The sequence below is a fragment of the Bos grunniens genome, chromosome 1 (genome assembly GCF_055505025.1).
Source record: "Bos grunniens cultivar Pamir isolate PY7600 chromosome 1, Bosgru_T2T1.0, whole genome shotgun sequence".
Classification (NCBI taxonomy): Eukaryota; Metazoa; Chordata; class Mammalia; order Artiodactyla; family Bovidae; genus Bos; species Bos grunniens.
In genome coordinates, this window is record NC_141165.1 from 104,181,142 (window position 1) to 104,200,394 (window position 19,253).

Here is a 19,253-nt window from a genome sequence, read left to right on the forward strand (position 1 = left end):
ACTCAATTAATTTTCACTAACAATCTTTTATTGTTATCCTCAATTTACAAATGAGGCAAAGAAGTTGTAATTATCTAAAAATTATATGGCCAGAAATTTGTAGACTCACACATAATAAACAAGAGGGCATGCCACAGAAGAAAGAACGTGTTCTTCAGGATTAAAAGCTTAATTTGACTCTATGTCCATTGGTTACTAGCTGTGCAGATTTGTATCTCAATCACATTTAAGTAAGCGGCTGTGTTTTCCCTTCTGAAAAATGGCTAATATAATACCTACATTATCAAATAGTTATGAGAATTAAACTGGATAATATACATAAAATACTTACTCTGTGGAAGATTCTCAGTGATAGCTAATCATCTCACACGCTAGTAAAGCAATGCTTAAAATTTTCCAAGCCAGGCTTCAGTAATACGTGAACCGTGAACTTCCTGATGTTCAAGCTGGTTTCAGAAAAGGCAGAGGAACCAGAGATCAAATTGCCAACATCCACTGGATCATCAAAAAAGCAAGAGAATCCCATAAAAAACATCTATTTCTGCTTTATTGACTATGCCAAAGCCTTTGACTGTGTGGATCACAATAAACTGTGGAAAATTCTTCAAGAGATGGGAATACCAGACCACCTGACCTGCCTCCTGAGAAACCTATATGCATGTCAGGAAGCAAGAATTAGAACTGGACATGGAACAATAGACTGGTTCCAAATAGGAAAAGGAGTACGTCAGGGGTGTATATTGTCACCCTGCTTATTTAACTTCTATGCAGAGTACATCATGAGAAACACTGGGCTGGAAGAAGCACAAGCTGGAATCAAGATTGCCAGGAGAAATATCAATAACCTCAGATATGCAGATGACACCACCCTTATGGCAGAAAATGAAGAGGAGCTAAAGAGCCTCTTGATGAAAGTGAAAGAGGAGAGTGAAAAAGTTGTCTTAAAGCTCAACATTCAGAAAATGAAGAGCATGGCATCCAGTCCCATCACTTCATGGCAAATAGATGGGGAAACAGTGGAAATAGTGGCTGACTATTTTTCTGGGCTCCAAAATCACTGCAGATGGTGATTGCAGCCATGAAATTAAAAGATGCTTACTCCTTGGAAGCAAAGTTGTGACCAACCTAGACAGCATATTAAAAAGCAGAGACATTACTTTCCCAACAAAGGTGCATCCAGTCAAGGCTATGGTTTTTCCAGTGGTCATGTATGGATGTGAGAGTTGGACTGTGAAGAAGGCTGAGCACCAAAGAATTGATGCTTTTGAACTGTGGTATTGGAGAAGACTCTTGAGAGTCCCTTGGACTGCAAGGAGATCCAACCAGTCCATCCTAAAGGAGATCAGTCCTGGGTGTTCATTGGTAGGAGTGACGTTGAAGCTGAAATTCCAATACTTTGGCCGCCTGATGTGAAGAGCTGACTCATTTGAAACAACCCTGATGCTGGGAAAGATTGAGGGCAGGAGGAGAAGGGGATGACAGAGGATGAGATGGTTGGATGGCATCACTGACTCGATGGACGTTGGTTTGGGTGGACTCCGGGAATTGGTGATGGACAGGGAGGCCGGGCGTGCTGAGGTTCATGGGGTCGCAAAGAGTCAGACACGACTGAGTGACTGAACTGAGCTGAACTGAATATTGGGTTGTTCAAAAAGTTCATTCAAATTTTTCTATAACATCTTACAGAAAAACCCAGACAAGCTTTCTGGCCAACTGAATATTGTGTTAAATAGTCATGCTTACTACCAAAAATTAGTTCTTTTTTAGGACTCTCTTGTGAGTTCTGGAAAGGATCATTGTCATGATTTGTTGGTAACTGGACTCTTGTACTCTTTATAAATATAAAAAATATATGGATCATATTAGTTGCTTTTAAACTCAGAAAATTAAGTGGGAAAGGCAGTAGGTGAGAAAGAAGACCACGATTAACTTACTTTGTGAAATCTTTTTGTAGGTGAGTTACGGAAAAGGCTGGAAGAAATGGAAGCTCTGATAAACCAACTTTCCAGGGAAAAGAGTATCTTCACTCTGCAGATTCAAGACCTGAAAGGGCAACTGGCAGAAGAAACCAAAGTAAGGCATCTATTATTTCTCACCAGGCATTTCACGGCATGTTTTTTTTTTTTTTTTTAAATAGTGCTTGCTAGGTTGGCTTGAATATCTTCTTATATAAAAGAAGAGGGGTAAGTGCTCTAGCAGTTAAGGAAAAAAAGACCTGTTGGATCTTGGATATGCTGAGAAGGACTCTGATCACTGAAGGATCATCCTCGGTAATTTAAATTGCTTTTCTAGTTTGTCAGATTTAGAGCAAGGAAACTATGTGTTTCCGTTTTGCATTATTACTTGAACAGAGCATCAGCAAAGTTCTTTATGGATTTTTGATTCTGAATTGCACAAAGAAGTGGAATTAATTAAAAGATCAGGATAAAATGAATGGGACTGGATTCATTCAATATTACTTTTAAATTGTCAAGTGAATTATAGATATTAGTTATTTCTTTCCAAGAGAATATATAATGTTGCTAGTAGGTGACCTCGGTAGATGTGATTCTTTAATGTTAAAACATAGTGACTAAAGTGAGAGATGGATTCTTTGAGCCCTGGTATTCAAGTCTATTCTTATTTCATATTCAAGGCATCTTCTAAGACCCCAAAGGACTTCACTTGTATATAATCTCACTGAAAAGGCATCTACTCCAAGGGTAAAAGCCATTGACTCTGCAGACTTCTCTTTTTAAATGTTTTCTTTTATCCGCCACATTCTCCTCATTTTCTATATTATACGTACATTTAAAAATTACTACCATGATTCATGCTTCAGACATCATGCTGGATGCTTCTTTGATGTCATCTAAACCTTCAGATGTTAAGTCATATGAAACTGGTAGAATTATTTTCTTTTTTTTACATGAAGTAACCAAGGCTCTGAGAAGACAAATAACTCATCCAAGATCATGTAGCTAGCAGTAGACTGTAGGAAGTTTAGCAGGTTCTGAAATGACTAGATTTATAGTTTAGAAGATCTCTCTGGCTGACTTCTCTGGTATGCCAGGCTTCCAACTGGCATATCAGGCCGCTTTCTGAGTCCAATTCTCCTTCTGTGACCCTACCTTCTATAGCTGCGTCTTGCATTTACTCACTTCTCCTGGAGATCAGTGGAGAAATAACTCCAGAAAGAATGAAGGGATGGAGCCAAAGCAGAACAATACCCAGCTGTGGATGTGACTGGTGACAGAAGCAAGATCTGATGCTGTAAAGAGCAATATTGCATAGGAACCTGGCATGTCAGGGCCATGAATCAAGGCAAATTGGAAGTGGTCAAACAGGAGATGGCAAGAGTGAATGTTGACATTCTAGAAATCAGCGAACTAAAATGGACTGGAATGGGTGAATTTAACTCAGATTATCATTATATCTACTACTGCAGGCAGGAATCCCTCAGAAGAAATGGAGTAGCCATCATGGTCAACAAAAGAGTCCAAAATGCAGTACTTGGATGCAATCTCAAAAACGACAGAATGATCTCTGTTCTTTTCCAAGGCAAACCATTCAATATCACAGTAATCCAAGTCTATGCCCCAACCAGTAACGCTGAAGAAGCTGAAGTTGAACGGTTCTATGAAGACCTATAAGACCTTTTAGAACTAACACCCAAAAAAGATGTCCTTTTCATTATAGGGGACTAGAATGCAAAAGTAGGAAGTCAAGAAACACCTGGAGTAACAGGCAAATTTGGCCTTGGAATACGGAATGAAGCAGGGCAAAGACTAATAGAGTTTTGCCAAGAAAATGCACTGATCATAACAAACACCCTCTTCCAACAACACAAGAGAAGACTCTATACATGGACATCACCAGATGGTCAACACCAAAATCAGATTGATTATATTCTTTGCAGCCAAAGATGGAGAAGCTCTATGCAGTCAGCAAAAACAAGACTGGGAGCTGACTGTGGCTCAGATCATGAACTCCTTATTGCCAAATTCAGACTTAAATTGAAGAAAGTGGGGAAAACCACTAGACCATTCAGGTATGACCTAAATCAAATCCCTTATGATTATACAGTGGAAGTGAGAAATAGATTTAAGGGACTAGATCTGATAGACAGAGTGCCTGATGAACTATGGACGGAGGTTCGTGACATTGTACAGGAGACAGGGATCAAGACCATCCCTGTGGAAAAGAAATGCAAAAAGGCAAAATGGCTGTCTGGGGAGGCCTTACAAATAGCTTTGAAAGAAGAGAAGTGAAAAGCAAAGGAGAAAAGGAAAGATATAGGCATCTGAATGCAGAGTTCCAAAGAATAGCAAGAAGAGATAAGAGAGCCTTCTTCAGCGATCAATGCAAAGAAATAGAGGAAAACAACAGAATGGGAAAGACTAGAGATCTCTTCAAGAAAATTAGAGATACCAAGGGAACATTTCATGCAAAGATGAGCTCGATAAAGGACAGAAATGGTATGGACCTAACAGAAGCAGAAGATATTAAGAAGAGATGGCAAGAATACACAGAAGAACTGTACAAAAAAGATCTTCACGACCCAGATAATTACGATGGTGTGATCACTCATCTAGAGCCAGACATCCTGGAATGTGAAGTCAAGTGCGCCTTAGAAAGCATCACTACGAACAAAGCTAGTGGAGGTGATGGAATTCCAGTTGAGCTATTTCAAATCCTGAAAGATGATGCTGTGAAAGTGCTGCACTCAATATGCCAGCAAGTTTGGAAAACTCAGCAGTGGCCACAGGACTAGAAAAGGTCAGTTTTCATTCCAATCCCAAAGAAAGGCAATGCCAAAGAATGCTCAAACTACTGCACAATTGCACTCATCTCACACGCTAGTAAAGTAATGCTCAAAATTCTCCAAGCTAGGCTTCAGCAATATGTGAACCGTGAACTTCCTGATGTTCAAGCTGGTTTTAGAAAAGGCAGAGGAACCAGAAATCAAATTGCCAACATCCGCTGGATCATGGAAAAAGCAAGAGAGTTCCAGAAAAGCATTTATTTCTGCTTTATTGACTATGCCAAAGCCTTTGACTGTGTGGATCACAATAAACTGTGGAAAATTCTGAAAGAGATGGAAATACCAGACCACCTGATCTGCCTCTTGAGAAATTTGTATGCAGGTCAGGAAGCAACAGTTAGAACCGGACATGGAACAACAGACTGGTTCCAAATAGGAAAAGCAGTACATCAAGGCTGTATATTGTCACCCTGCTTATTTACCTTTTATGCAGAGTACGTCATGAGAAACACTGGACTGGAAGAAACACAAGCTGGTATCAAGATTGCTGGGAGAAATATCAATAACCTCAGATGTGCAGATGACACCACCCTTATGGTAGAAAGTGAAGAGGAACTAAAAAGCCTCTTGATGAAAGTGAAAGAGGAGAGTGAAAAAGTTGTCTTAAAGCTCAACATTCAGAAAATGAAGATCATGGCATCCGGTCCCATCACTTCATGGGAAATAGATGGGGAAACAGTGGAAACAGTGTCAGACTTTATTTTTGGGGCTCCAAAATCACTGCAGATGGTGACTGCAGCCATGAAGTTAAAAGACGCTTACTCCTTGGAAGGAAAGTTATGACCAAGCTAGATAGCATATTCAAAAGCAGAGACATTACTTTGCCAACAAAGGTCCGTCTAGTCAAGGCTATGGTTTTTCCTGTGGTCATATATGGATGTGAGAGTTGGACTGTGAAGAAGGCTGAGCGCCAAAGAATTGATGCCTTTGAACTGTGGTGTTGGAGAAGACTCTTGAGAGTCCCTTGGACTACAAGGAGATCCAACCAGTCCATTCTGAAGGAGATCAGCCCTGGGATTTCTTTGGAAGGAATGATGCTAAAGCTGAAACTCCAGTACTTTGGGCACCTCATGCGAAGAGTTGACTCATTGGAAAAGAGTCTGATGCTGGGAGGGATTGGGGGCAAGAGGAGAAGGGGACGACAGAGGATGAGATGGCTGGATGGCATCACTGACTCGATGGATGTGAGTCTGGGTGAACTCCGGGAATTGGTGATGGACAGGGAGGCCTGGCGTGCTGCGATTCATGGGGTCGCAGAGTCGGATACGACTGAGTGACTGAACTGAACTGAACTGAATCACCGTGGCTGCCTCACTGCCTCTTAAGTAAGCTGCCATCATTAGGACTATTCCCACTGTTTGAAGGCCCTTCTTGGAGGCCTTTGGGGCATGATGAGAAAATGCCAAACATGTGTCCTCTTATCAGTCTGTTTTATGATCTCAGTGCTCTCAGCAATCTTATTTATTAATTTTTGTACATACTTGTTTCATATATCCTCCTCCATTTAGGTTCTTTGGACAAAGGCTTTGTCTCCATTTTATTTACTTTGGTTAACACTGTTGTTTAGAACAGGTGTTCACTAAATATATATTAAATGAGAGGAAGGACCACAATTTGAAGCCAAGTTTCCCAGATTCTAATCCCTCTGTCCTTCCCAGTGTTAGTTGCTTAGTCATGTCTGACTGTTTATGACCTCAAGGACTATAGCCTGCCAGGCTTCTTTGTCCATGGGATTTCCCAGACAAAAACACTATGGTGGGTTGCCATTCCCTTCTCCAGGGACTCTTCCTGACCCAGGGATTGAACCTGGCTCTCCCACATCATAGGCAGATTCTTACTGTCTGAGCCACCAAGGAACTAAATATTACTCCTCCTCATTCAAAGCCCTTCAGTGTCTGCCTGAGGCTGCCATTAACCAAGCCTTGTGCTTTCAGAGCTGCATCTGGGAAGAGGTTTCTTCCTAATTTGTATTAAGGACCCATGAGGACTGGCAGAGACCCTGCTTCTTCCCACTAGACTAGGTTATCTCTTGGGAATGATGTTGCTAGGTTAATCAAACCATGCCTTAAGTGACAAATAATTATTAGCTCTACAGTCCAATAAATACAGAAGCCACTACTATGCTACAGGTGGCTACCTGAATTTAAATTGATATTAATTAGAATTAAATAAAATTGAAATTCAGTTGGGCACATTTTGAATGTTTAACAGCCACATGACTAGTGGTTACCGTATTGGACAATATATATAGAGAGGATATTTTTATCACTACAGAAACTTCTATTGGATAGCACTGTTTTAAAGTAATAAAGATTTTAGAGATTTGCATGTAAAATAAAAGATTTTGTTTTCTTTATCAATGGAATGAAAAAGCTAGACTAAACTCAGTGGTCCTTTCTAGCCCAAACAAGACCAGTGTCTTGTATATTACTAAATATAAATCTTACTACCTAAGTGATAGTGAGTGTTTTGCTACCTTTGCATGCTGCACTATTTCTAGAACTCCAGGCCTGTCTATTATTGAAGCCCACATTGTCAGGCTGGCATTTCCCTAAATAGAACTCTCTTCCTTGTTTTAATGGCAGCAATTAGATACCCTCTCCTTTCTCTTGTCCCAAATTCTCTCCCTAGTATTAACTAGCTAGGTTCGGGTTCAGCTTGCATCTGTGGCAGGTGGTTATTAACCTTATCTAAAAAAGATGATGTCACCTCTGAAGCTTTCATCATTAATGGTGGTGGTGCCTTTTTACACCTGTGTGTGTCCCCTGCAGTCACAGAGTGCCCTAGCCCAGGCCGTGAAGTCGGCCAAGCGTGATTGTGACCTTCTACGAGAGCAGTACGAGGAAGAGCAAGCGGCCAAGGCTGAGCTGCTGCAGGCCCTGCTCAAAGGCAATGCTGAAATGGTGAAGTGGAGGACCAAGTACGAGGATGACACCATCCAGCGTGCTGAGGACTTGGAGGATGCCAAGTGAGTGGGGCAGGGCTACCCTGACCCTGGAGTTAGTTATGCAGAGGACTCTGAGAATAGTGGCTTTGTCTTCAAGGCTTCACATGTGCACTTAGCAAGTCCTCACCAACTGTGTGAATAAGCCCAAGACCAAAGCTGAAACAGCCACCACTGGCAAGAAGCACATACTCTAGAGAGGTTCAAAAATTAATATTATAATACAGAGCGACAAACATTAGAGAGAAGTCCTGGGGGGAAAGGAGTTTCTTTCTAGAGATAGAAGAGAAGTCTTCACAGATGTGACTGAGCTATGGTCTGAAAACAGGCTAACATGTAAAATCCTGGGTTTCATTTGGAACACCAGAATAATGGAGTCCATGTCTGTATACATCTCCATACATTAAAGTTATCAAAAAATGTTTCTGATCTACAACTTGTAGACTACAAAGTTGTCTGTGAAGATGGACAGGGGCAGCTGGAAATGTGTTAGGATCTGTCATCCTGTCTATGGGACAAAAGTTCCTTTGAAAAGAAATCGCCTTTGGGCCACCTCTAAGGTTAGGACATAGACAACACTACACAAAGGCTTTAGAAGTTCCGGGAACTACAGAAGTTTGGGGCCTACATGAATTAAGACTTAGTCCCAGGATGTAGTTCTAAAGCTTTTTGCTCAGAGGTCAAAGAACTGTGTGTCTTTGAGAGACAGTGTCAAACCAGCCTTAAAGGTTGACTCAAAATAGTATGTCCCTGGCTTGGTAGCTTAGCAAAAATCCAGGGAAGATCAATACGTTTCTCTTTAGTATCAACCAAATATATTATTTTTCAGTTCTTCACCTAAATCTTTGAAAGACATTGCTGTACATGTGCTGAACAGCTGCTGTATTCTGTCCCTAAAGGGGGATACCAAGAGATCTGTCTCTGTAGCCACAATAACTTAAAAAGGGCTTTGTGATGACAGATACTAAAAATACCCATGGTGAATGTGTTAAAAACTCAGGACCACAGAAAAGTGGGGCCTTGAACTGAAATGGCTCCTCATATCCAAAATATGGCATTTGCTTCTAAAGTTAAGATTTTTTTTTCCTAATTGAAGAATTCCGGTGAAAGTATCTACCAGTCATTCTGTTTGAAGATTTCTAAGAGAGAGACAGAAAAGAGAGAAAGTATGTGGGTTACTTATGACCACATAGATTTGTTTGAACTAACAAATCATGGTCTTATAGTCGATGACAACTAGAGAGAAATGGCAAATGTGATTATATCTGAAGACTTTTTTTTTTTGTGCTTTAAACTTAAACAACAAATAAATAAAGCATTGTCTCTATTATGCTTTGCCTCTAAATCCCCTCAGGGAGGTGGAATTACAAAAAAATCTAGGATTGTATTTTTTTGTTTTAAATTGGAAAGTTGAAGATCTGTCTGCTTAGATTTCCAGGCTTGGGTTAGTTTAGTGGAATCAAGCTCCCCCATGAGCCCATTTAGTGCCTCTGAGCTCTGAGTTTCCCCGAGGAAAGGGATTTGATTTCTTCTTCTCCCACATCTTCTTGCATATTCTAGGCAACCATGTAGGTGCTTATGGTTGGCAAGTTAAAGAGCAAAATGGCAGTTGGCAGTAAATGTAGAAAAACATTATCAGCCAAATGAAGGTGATCAGTTGTCCAGTTTGCCCTGGATTTGCCAGATTTGAGCCCTGATAGCCCTGTGTCCTGGCACAACCCCTCAGTCCCTCAGCAGTTGGTCACCCAAAGTAAAATTCCTGTTTTCTGGTTCCAGTTAAGCATTTCTAAAGTAGTTAACATATGTGCAATTATTTTACAAGATTCTTGTTTTAAGTGGGATAGAACATCAGAATCTCCTATTTTTTATCCAGCTTTATAGAAATATGATTGACATACGCCATTGTGTATGGTGTACAGTTAAGGTGTACAATATAATAATTTGAAATATGCACATGTTGTGAAATCTTTACCACAGTATGGTTGGTTAATACCTCCTTTACCCCACAGAATTACCATTTTGTTATTGTTGTTATGGTGAGAAAATTAAAGCTCTATTCTCATAGCAACACTCACATATATAATACAATATTATCAACAATAGTCACCATGCAGTACATCAGAGTCTTCTCTTAACAGTTAAGAAGAATGAAGCAAAGACATGAAGTGACTATGGCTAGAAAGCCAGTGAGCAAAGAGTAGTTGTTGGAGCCCAGGTCCTTCCTGGACACTGAGCACAGGTTGGTTTTGACAGGATTCCTAAAGGGGGCTTTATGAGCACATTGCTCTGTTGGGTTAGTTATGTGGCACATATTAATTCCTGAGGACCATTTTCTGTTTAATAACAGTAGATTGGAAAAAGCTTTGCTACATACAGTACCTTTCATGTAAGAGGTGTGATGAATGAGTAGAATGGAACTACCAGTGTCCCTGCAGGAGACATGAACAAGAGAACACATTGCATCCATTAGGGAGCATAAGAGCACTGCATTGTAAGTGTGGTGGAAGGGAAGCATTTTAATAAGCTGCTCCATCTCAGAGTATGCTGAAGGGAGGACAGACAGAGGCTAAAGTATCCCTAACAGCAGCAGGACCTGATAAGTGAGCATACCGCTGGGATGGATGTGGGTATACACGGTGGGGAAGAGGAGCCCAGTTGGAGAAGAAATTCAGAGAAGAGAGAATCTGGGCATGTTTAAAAGTCACATGATGAGAGGGGGAGACAGTGAGCAGGAGAGAGTTGAAGAAGGCTCTTTGCAAGCAAGGTAGCCAAGGAACTCTTTAGAGACTGCTGCTGCTGCTGCTAAGTCGCTTCAGTCGTGTCCGACTCTGTGTGACCCCATAGACGGCAGCCCACCAGGCTTCCCGTCCCTGGGATTCTCCAGGCAAGAACACTGGAGTGGGTTGCCATTTCCCTCTTCAATGCATAAATGTGAAAAGTGAAAGTGAAGTTGCTCAGTAGTGTCAGACTCTTAGTGACCCCATGGACTGTAGCCTACCAGGCTCCTCTGTCCATGGGGTTTTCTAGGCAAAAGTACTGGAGTGGTGTGCCATTGCCTTCTCCACTTTAGAGACTAGATATGCCCAAAACTTTTAACAGTTGCTTACTGCTGGGCGTTCAGTACCATCTTCCTCTTATTCTTGTTCTGGATAATGTCTGCATTGCTTATTTAAGGTTCAGGGAAAGCAGATACTTACAGGGATTCAGAGATTCTGAGTTTCAAGTCCAGGTTGCCAAAGGGTGGGGGAACATAAAGGACCTGTGGACACAGGAGCCAGAGGGTGGTGGTCAGCAGATGTCTGGGTTCTACAGCACAAGGAGGTCTTTTTCAGACACAAGGTACTTCCCTTCATACTGTGAAACCACCCTTGGGGGCTCCCCTATTTGTACCGCAGCGCTGTGTTTAATAAGGACACATTGGATGAGAGTTGTGGCTTCATTCCCCTTTGGGCCTCCTGTTCTCAGGAAGAAGCTGGCACTTCGGTTGCAGGAGGCTGCGGAAGCCATGGGGGTGGCCAATGCCAGAAACGCCTCCCTGGAGAGGGCCAGGCTCCGACTGCAGCTTGAGCTCGGGGACACCCTGTCTGATCTCGGGCAGGCGCGGTCTGCAGCTGCCGCACTCAACCAGAAGCAGCAGCATTTTGACAAGAGCCTGGACGACTGGAGGCGGAAGCACGAGGAGTCCCAGGCGATGCTGGATGCCTCAAAAAAGGAGGCCCGCGCCCTCAGCATCCAGCTCCTGGAGCTCAGGCACAGCTACGAGGAGGGCACCATGAGCCAGGAGGCCCTGCGGAGGGAGAATAAGCACCTGAAAGGTACATTGTGCTGAGAAGCCAGCCGGGCACCGGAATTGCGCTCGCCGGGGACTCGGCCGCCGCCTCCAGCATAGACGGCTCAGCATCTTCACAGTCCTGCTTGGGTCTTAACTTTGCCATTTGTAATACTTCCTTTGGATTTTTTTTTTTTTTAACGACAGATACTATTTTCATTAAATGAGTTCTAAAAATAAGACTACATTCCTACCTTCAGCCCCAGTTCCCCGCAGTAAAGTAAGCGTATTAAGAATTTCTTTATATCTCTAGCCTTACCAAGATTTTCCATGCACATATGCAGGCAAGTATTTTTTTTTAACTTAAATTGCAGATTATTCTGTACCTTTTAAAAATTTATTAATATATTTTCTCATTTAACAAATACTTCAAAAGCCTAGCCTGTGTGCCAGGCACTGTTCTTTATACAAATATTCATTATTTAAGTCTCAGAACAATCTTATGAGTTAGTTTCTCTATCTGTAAAATGCAGACTAGATTGAGTCATTTAAGTTTAAGAACTTGGCCAAATTCACATTTTCTAAGTGGCTGATCTGAGATTTGAGCCCAGACAGCTTGATTCTACCACATACGTACTTAACTATGGGCTTTGCCACCAGGCCTGTACCTGTAGCCTACCATGTGATTGTTATTAGCAACGGTGTTTATAATAAGGATAACTGACACATTTCAATAGACCTTATTCATTTTAGATACAATTTTCCACAATTATAAATAATCCTATATTGTACATCCCTGTACATATATTTGTGGACATGTACAAATATTTCAGTAGGATAAAGTCCTAGAAATGAAATTGCTGGGTTAAAGGAATGAATTTTTAAATTTTAAAATACTGCCCAGCAGCCCTTCAAAGAGGGCTGCCAATTTATAGCAGCACCAGCAGTGACATGTGTTACAATCCTGAGGCGCCCTGGGAATAAGTTCATTACTCTTGGAGACATAAATAAAACCTGCTTTCTCTGTTGATCTATACCGTCCGTGATCAGTTCACTGGGCCCGTGAGGGGTGCTGGAACAGTTAGAAAACTTTGATGGTGTCAGAAGCACCTAGAGGGCTTGTTAAAACCCAGTTGGGCGGGCCCCTCCCTCAGAGTTTCTGATCCGGTAAGTCTAGGAAGGGGTCTGAGAATTTGTATTTCTAGTAAGTTCCCAGAAATACAAATGGAGACCGCACTTGGTCTGGGGTGGAGCTTGGGCAGAAGTGTGTTTCAGAAGCTCTCCAAGTAATTCTAAGGTGTGGTCAGAGTAGAGAATCACTGCCTTGAGTTTTCTCTTAGGAGCCTGTCTTCTGGACAGGCTATATCAGACAAGAATCTGTTATTCACATGAGAATTATCATCTAATGGGTTTGTTTTTGTAACTTAAAACTTCTTGTCCCATCCTGTCTTAGGCTAGGTATCCTCAGAGCCAGAGAAGCAGGCAGGCTCTTGAACACCTTCCACTGCCTCTGGACTGTGGGTAATTCCCAGAGCACTTGGCCCTGCTCTGCTCCTCTAAGGTTCCAGAGGCTTCCTCAATGAAAAAGCAGAACTGACAGTAACAGGGTCCGGTGGTGGAGATTTTATCACTTCTGGATGCCTTGCTCTGTCAAAGGCTTGTGTTCATGAGAGGGTTCATGCGTTGGCTCCTGGCAGACAATGACACGCTGTAAGTTCCCATCCTGGTGTTGCAACTGCTGTCACAACAGCCACCATTATTGGTGTTCATAGCTAAGCTCTTCCACTGAAATAATGACTCCAGGTCTGTGTCCTAGGGCCCCACCAGGCAGTATCTGGTGTGGCTCTGACAAGTGGATTGGCATGTACAGTTGCACAGGTTGTTTGATGCAAATATTCTAAGAAGCACCGTTCTCACCAGTAGTTGTAGACAGCTTTCTGGCAGATTCTAAAAGAATATATTGAAAAGGTATTCATTTTTTCAAATTCAAACAAAGATCCCATAGTGCCAGCAGTGGCCTTGTCATCAAGTTACCAAGAATGGCATGACCAGGGTCCCAGGTGGCCTTCCAGAACAGTCTGTTATGCCTGATAGCATGGGTCTGAGACTGGTTCCTTTCACTAATTTTGTCTTTCTTTCCTCCCCAGAGGAGATTTCTAATCTGACAAATCAGGTGAGAGAAGGAAAGAAGAACTTAAGTAAAATGGAAAAGGTCAAGAAACAGATTGAACAAGAAAAGAATGAAGTTCAGATGGCATTGGAAGAGGCTGAGGTATTACCTCTGGGGAGCAAAGAAGACTTTTATCATTGTGACAGTGCAGAAGATCTGCATTCTAATAACACCACCACCACAAAGACACTTAAGGCTTAACTGCATGCTTGGAACTATGCCAAGTGCTTTGTATGCACTATTTTGTGTAATATCCCTAGCAGACTGTTGTTCTCATTGTGCAAATGAGGAGATTGAGGCTCATTGAACAGGATAAACAATTGTGATGCAGACTCTTGACTGTAAGGAAAACAGGAACCGTGTGTATCTTGTTCCCTGACTTTTCCCCATTACCTAGGCCCTTGCTGCTCTAAATGTGGCCTGGAGACCAGTTGCCTGGGCATCGCTGGGGAGCTTGTTAGAAATTCAGACTCTCAGCCCTCTCCCCAGCTCTGTTGAATCAGAATCTGCATTTAAACAAGATTCCTGGGAGGCACTGGACTAGAACATTGCCTGGTGTATAGGAGAAGTTCAATAAATATTTGTTGGATGTTTCATAGCTAAATATCCTCATACCTGACCCTCTCTTTAAATGAAATCAGTCAAAACCTTTTTTTTCCCCAAAAAACTTTGGTTTTAAAAATGAATTCAAAGCAATGTTCTCATTTGTTGCTGAAAACTCATCTTTGTGAAGGTTGTTTGATAGGAGTGTTTTCAGTGTTATGGATTAAATGTTCAGGAAGAATATCTGGCTTTATCCCTAGGCATGTGCTAGCTAGTGATTGAAAGGACCCCCGAGAAAATATTTTTGCCAAAGAGGCTGAACTCAGAAGGAAGTTATCCTGTCATGGTCATTAAGTAGTTAACAAGGCCTACAAAGCTTCTGTTCTCACAGTTGAATTGCATTTTCTTGACCCACCCTTTGACCAAGCACCAGGTAGCATTCAAAATGCACGTCTCATCCACTTACCTTCTAACAGAGACAATCAGTCTTAAAAAGGCATAGCATTCAGTTTCAGGCACAGGCCTTTTGAAAGGTGCTGTAATGAAAAAATGAAACCCCAAAGGATTGCTCTATGTCAAGCAATGTCAGTTTATCTCACCATCACATTTCTGTAAGAAATCTGCCAGGCAGATGTGTCAACTGGATGGCTCTTGACAGAGCACTTGCCTTTTCATGCAAATTGTTTTCTGAGATCTATATTTTATATAGAATCCTTTCAGTTGGCATTGTGGTGTCCCCTAAAGTGGTTGAACTTTGTTTCATTTACTTGTTTCCTTTGGTTCTCCAGTCACCTTGGCTAGGAACTTTCTAAAGCCACTACCTTAACCTCCGAAAGTAACTTTTACGGTAGAAATTTCAAGCAACATGAGAAGCCAATGAGAGCTATGATTGGGCAAGGTTAATGTTAGTCCTACATAACATGTAGAAGTCTTTTTCATTAAATTGACTGGCACAATGAAGGGAGATGGTTAAGGCCATAGCGTTCCTACCATTTAGTAGCACTGCTGCTGCTGCTGCTAAGTCGCTTCAGTCGTGTCCGACTCTGTGCGACCCCATCCCTGGGATTCTCCAGGCAAGAACACTGGAGTGGGTTGCCATTTCCTTCTCCAATGCATGAAAGTGAAAAGTGAAAGTGAAGTCGCTCAGTCGTGTCCGACTCTTCACGACCTCATGGACTGCAGCAGCCTACCAGGCTCCTCTGTCCATGGGATTTTCAGGCAAGAGTACTGGCGTGGGGTGCCATTGCCTTCTCCATTAGTAGCACTAGATGGCGTTATATTCTATTCACATTTTCTCAAGTTTTGTCTTCACCTGCATCCATGAATACTTCATCAACTTGGACATGTATTTGTAATACTGGGTTATTTATTTTTCTGGGTGAGCCTTAATGAAAAACATTATCAGACTATTTTTGAAGTCACAAAGCTCAAACTATTGCAGGTCACCTTCAAAGATTCACTTTCTCAGGGCATTCAAAAGGGTTAGAGGTGACAGTTTCCCCTGGAAGGAAAGGCACCATTCCCTCAGAGGAAATTGCTATCCAAGCATTTTTTAAATTTTCTTTTATATTGAAGTTAGTATTGTGAGAACAGCAGCAAGGCTTTAAGCCATATTAAATTCCCAACATCTTTCTTATTTTTATTTTGAAACTGCTACTTGGTTTTACTTTCCACTTTTGGTATTATGTGCTAAGCACTCCTGAGAAGAGGCTATAAAAGTGGCTTCTGCCCTCAGGACTGTCTGCCAGTGGCCAACTGACCAATAGATCGTTGTCACCTCTTGTCCCCTTTATAAACATCCTCCTCTGTCATCTCCAAGTGTTCTGTTTGTTTCTTCTTCTATATGAAATTTTATCTGTGGAACAGACTTTCAAATTTAATCAGACCTACCCTTTTCAACTTGAAACACCTTTATAACATTTCTGGAAGTAATTGCCTTGCCTATATTTAACATTCAAAGGAGCAGGAGCCTTCCCTGCCTGTCAGAGCAATCCATTTGAAGTAATAGTAATAGTTACGATAATAATGGTTCACACCAAGCATTATGTGTCAGGTATACCCCAGTTTCCTTTATTTGAGCGCTCTCCTGTTCCTTGCTCCCCAAATGCTTTCAACTTTTTCTCTATCCCTCTGTGATGTTCAAAATTGAAGTTTCCAGTAGGAGTTATCACCTTCCATGTTTTAGCTTTCATACTTTTATTGATTCATCCTAAAGATGGAACCACTAAAAAAAAGTCTAGAGTAATAAATTTAAAAATTGAAATGTAATCATAGACAAGATTGAACATTTCTACTTAAAAAAAAATGCTTGAGATTCTAGTTCTTGAACTACAGCTGAAAGCCCTCCGGATGTCAGAGCTATAACTAACATGACAAAGAAAGGTAATCACTTGTCTCTCATCCTGTTTCAGTCTTCAGGAATCTGATTTGAACTTTGACTATTCCTAGCAATTCTAAAGAGAGCTCCATTAGTGACATATATTTAGAGAAAAAAATACTTTTGTCCAAAAGTGGGCTTAATTTAATGCTTTTTATTTGTGTATTTCAGGGAGCTCTGGAGCGTAATGAAAGCAAGGTTCTTCGTTTGCAGCTTGAACTCTCAGACACTAAAGCGGAACTTGAAAGGAAGCTTTCAGAGAAAGATGAAGAAATAGAAAATTTTAGGTATGTACAATTATTTTGATGAACAACAGTTACATATTTCAGGATCCTTAACTGAACAAGGATTCATTGTGTTTGGCTACTTTTATAACCTTTGTTGGAATATTAGCACAGAGACAGCTGGTCTGACCCAACACTAGACTCTTCCTAGTCAGCACAGCACTGTTAGTATAAAAGAATACCTCTAACATGATTACTATTAATGTTTATGATTTTCTTATTCAAGCAGCTTCTGCTTGCGTACAAAACTCAAGATAACACACCAAAAAAAGCCAAAGTATGTGGACAAGGACTGTATATACAGCCTGGGTCTCCCTACAACAAGCTTCTTTCTTGAGTATTCAAGACACTGACTGATGGTGCCGAACAGTGAAGGAAAAGAACCCAAAAAAAAGTGATGCTGGACATTAAAATTAATGTCAGATCAGAGTGAAGTTTCCACCTCCCCCCTGCCTGTACCTGTAGCCATTTGTTTGGAGAGGGGCTAAAGCTAAGAGCTAAGCTGCTTATTGAATCCCTGTTGAAGCAGCTGAGTCTTAATAGTCAGGAAACTGAATTAAATAGGAATCCTGGGTTGCAGGATCTTTTCTTAGCTTCATCATAACAAGCTGATGATTTTAGACATCTCACTTCTTAGCTTCTCAGTGAAGTGAGGGGATGAAAGCAGCCCCATCCGTGTCACAGAAGGTGGCGAGGAAGATCAGTAAGCCAATGTTGGCAAAGCACTTCATGCTCTGTAGATCAAAGACACCATTATAAACACATGGAATTAGCTATGATTGTATTATCCATCTGATCTGTTCCCTTAAGTCAGTGCCATATGTCAGCAAGGAAAAGCATTTTTGAGTCTGAGGTTCAACTGGCAATTTGCTTTCAACATGTTTGTTAAACCATTAAGAGAAAAGGTTACCATGTTCAGTTAAACTGGCCTCTTCCCCATAGCCCACCTTCAGACAAAACTCCCATGGGGGTCATCTTTTTAATGAGGGTGTCAAGCCAAATTTGGTCCTCTGTGTGCTTTGAGTTATCTTTGCTCTCACTCACCGGCACTTTCCTCTATAGGACTGACGGTGGGGATGAAATCTGGTCTACTTAAGAGGCTGTGCCTAAAAGACTTTTTTTTTTTTATAAAGGGCAAAAACATTGGACCTTGATATTTGCCCTACTTCCTTCCACGAGGAACAAAAACGAATGTCTCCTTGTACCATTAAAAAAAAAAACAAACAAAACTCGTTTCAGGTAACGTCAAACCTGTGCCTATTAATAAACCCAGCTAAGAAAAAATGAGTCCTCAGAGAGTCTGCGTCTTGTCAGGTACCTCTGATGTCGTAGAGAGAGCTGTTCACCAATTATAATAATTTAAGTGCAAAGGAAGCTGGAGATCCAAACAGCTAGGGCTGGGAGAAGAAAGAATTGAAGCTGAGGCAGGAGCTGTCAAGGGGCTGAAAAAAGAAGGGCGGGCTGGAGGGAGGAGTGAGCTGTTCATGAGTTTTAGTTAATGATTCATAATAACTGTAATAGTTACATCCGGAAAGGAAAGATGAGTATATCTTAACAAAATATCACAAGTACTTTGTAGACCCTTTCTGTCTGAGTGCCCCATGCCAGTGGAGACTAGATCAGAAACCCTTAATCAGAGGGTCTAGTCTGACTTCAGGGCTAGGAGAGGAAGGGATCTTAAGAAAACGGAAGAGAACACCAAGGGGAAATACTAGCAAAACATAGGATTTTGAGCAATCAAAGATAAGCCAGGTAAAATCTAGGACTCAAGGGAAATATTGCCTGAGGAGAAGATGAGGCTCAAGGTCCTATTTCACATAATCCTTGGATAACTCCGTAGAAACTGAGGGAGGCATAGGATACAGGACTCAGGATGCTGAAGGGACCAGGAGTACCTCTGAGCGAGACTCAGAGGCAAAGGTAAAAACCTTGGTAGGGCTGCAAATTCTGGTAATTCATTCACTTCACTGATGCTCTCTTCCATTAGGTGAGGGCTGATCCTTCCTGAGCCAGGCTGGAAGCCTGTTGGGGTGAAAGAATGAGTGGCTCATATGTGGGTTGTATGTTTCACTTGTTCCATAGTTATTGAGCACTTCATGTTGGCAACATGCTGTGCCTGCTATTCTAGATAGGGCTTCGCAAACTTTTATGAATCGATAGGGCTTTTTTGCGGAGAAGGCAATGGCACCCCACTCCAGTACACTTGCCTGGAAAATCCCATGGATGGAGGAGCCTGGTGGGCTGCAGTCCATGGGGTTGCTAGGAGTCGGACAAGACTCAGCGACTTCACTTTCTCTTTTCACTTTCATGCATTGGAGAAGGAAATGGCGGCCCACTCCAGTGTTCTTGCCTGGAGAATCCC

At 41.7% G+C, this 19,253-nt stretch overlaps 1 protein-coding gene across 6 annotated transcripts in view; it reads left to right on the forward strand.

Moving 5' to 3' along the window:
* The window catches only part of MYH15 (myosin heavy chain 15), a 125,590-nt gene that overhangs the window by 82,237 nt on the left and 24,100 nt on the right, over positions 1-19,253 (forward strand). For all 6 annotated transcript variants that reach the window (XM_086407733.1, XM_086407710.1, XM_086407726.1 and 3 more), the window contains 5 exons: positions 1,955-2,073; positions 7,576-7,772; positions 11,214-11,563; positions 13,665-13,789; positions 16,779-16,894. In XM_086407733.1, coding sequence (XP_086263859.1) covers positions 1,955-2,073; positions 7,576-7,772; positions 11,214-11,563; positions 13,665-13,789; positions 16,779-16,894 — 907 coding nt within the window. The remainder of the gene's footprint in view (positions 1-1,954; positions 2,074-7,575; positions 7,773-11,213; positions 11,564-13,664; positions 13,790-16,778; positions 16,895-19,253) is intronic.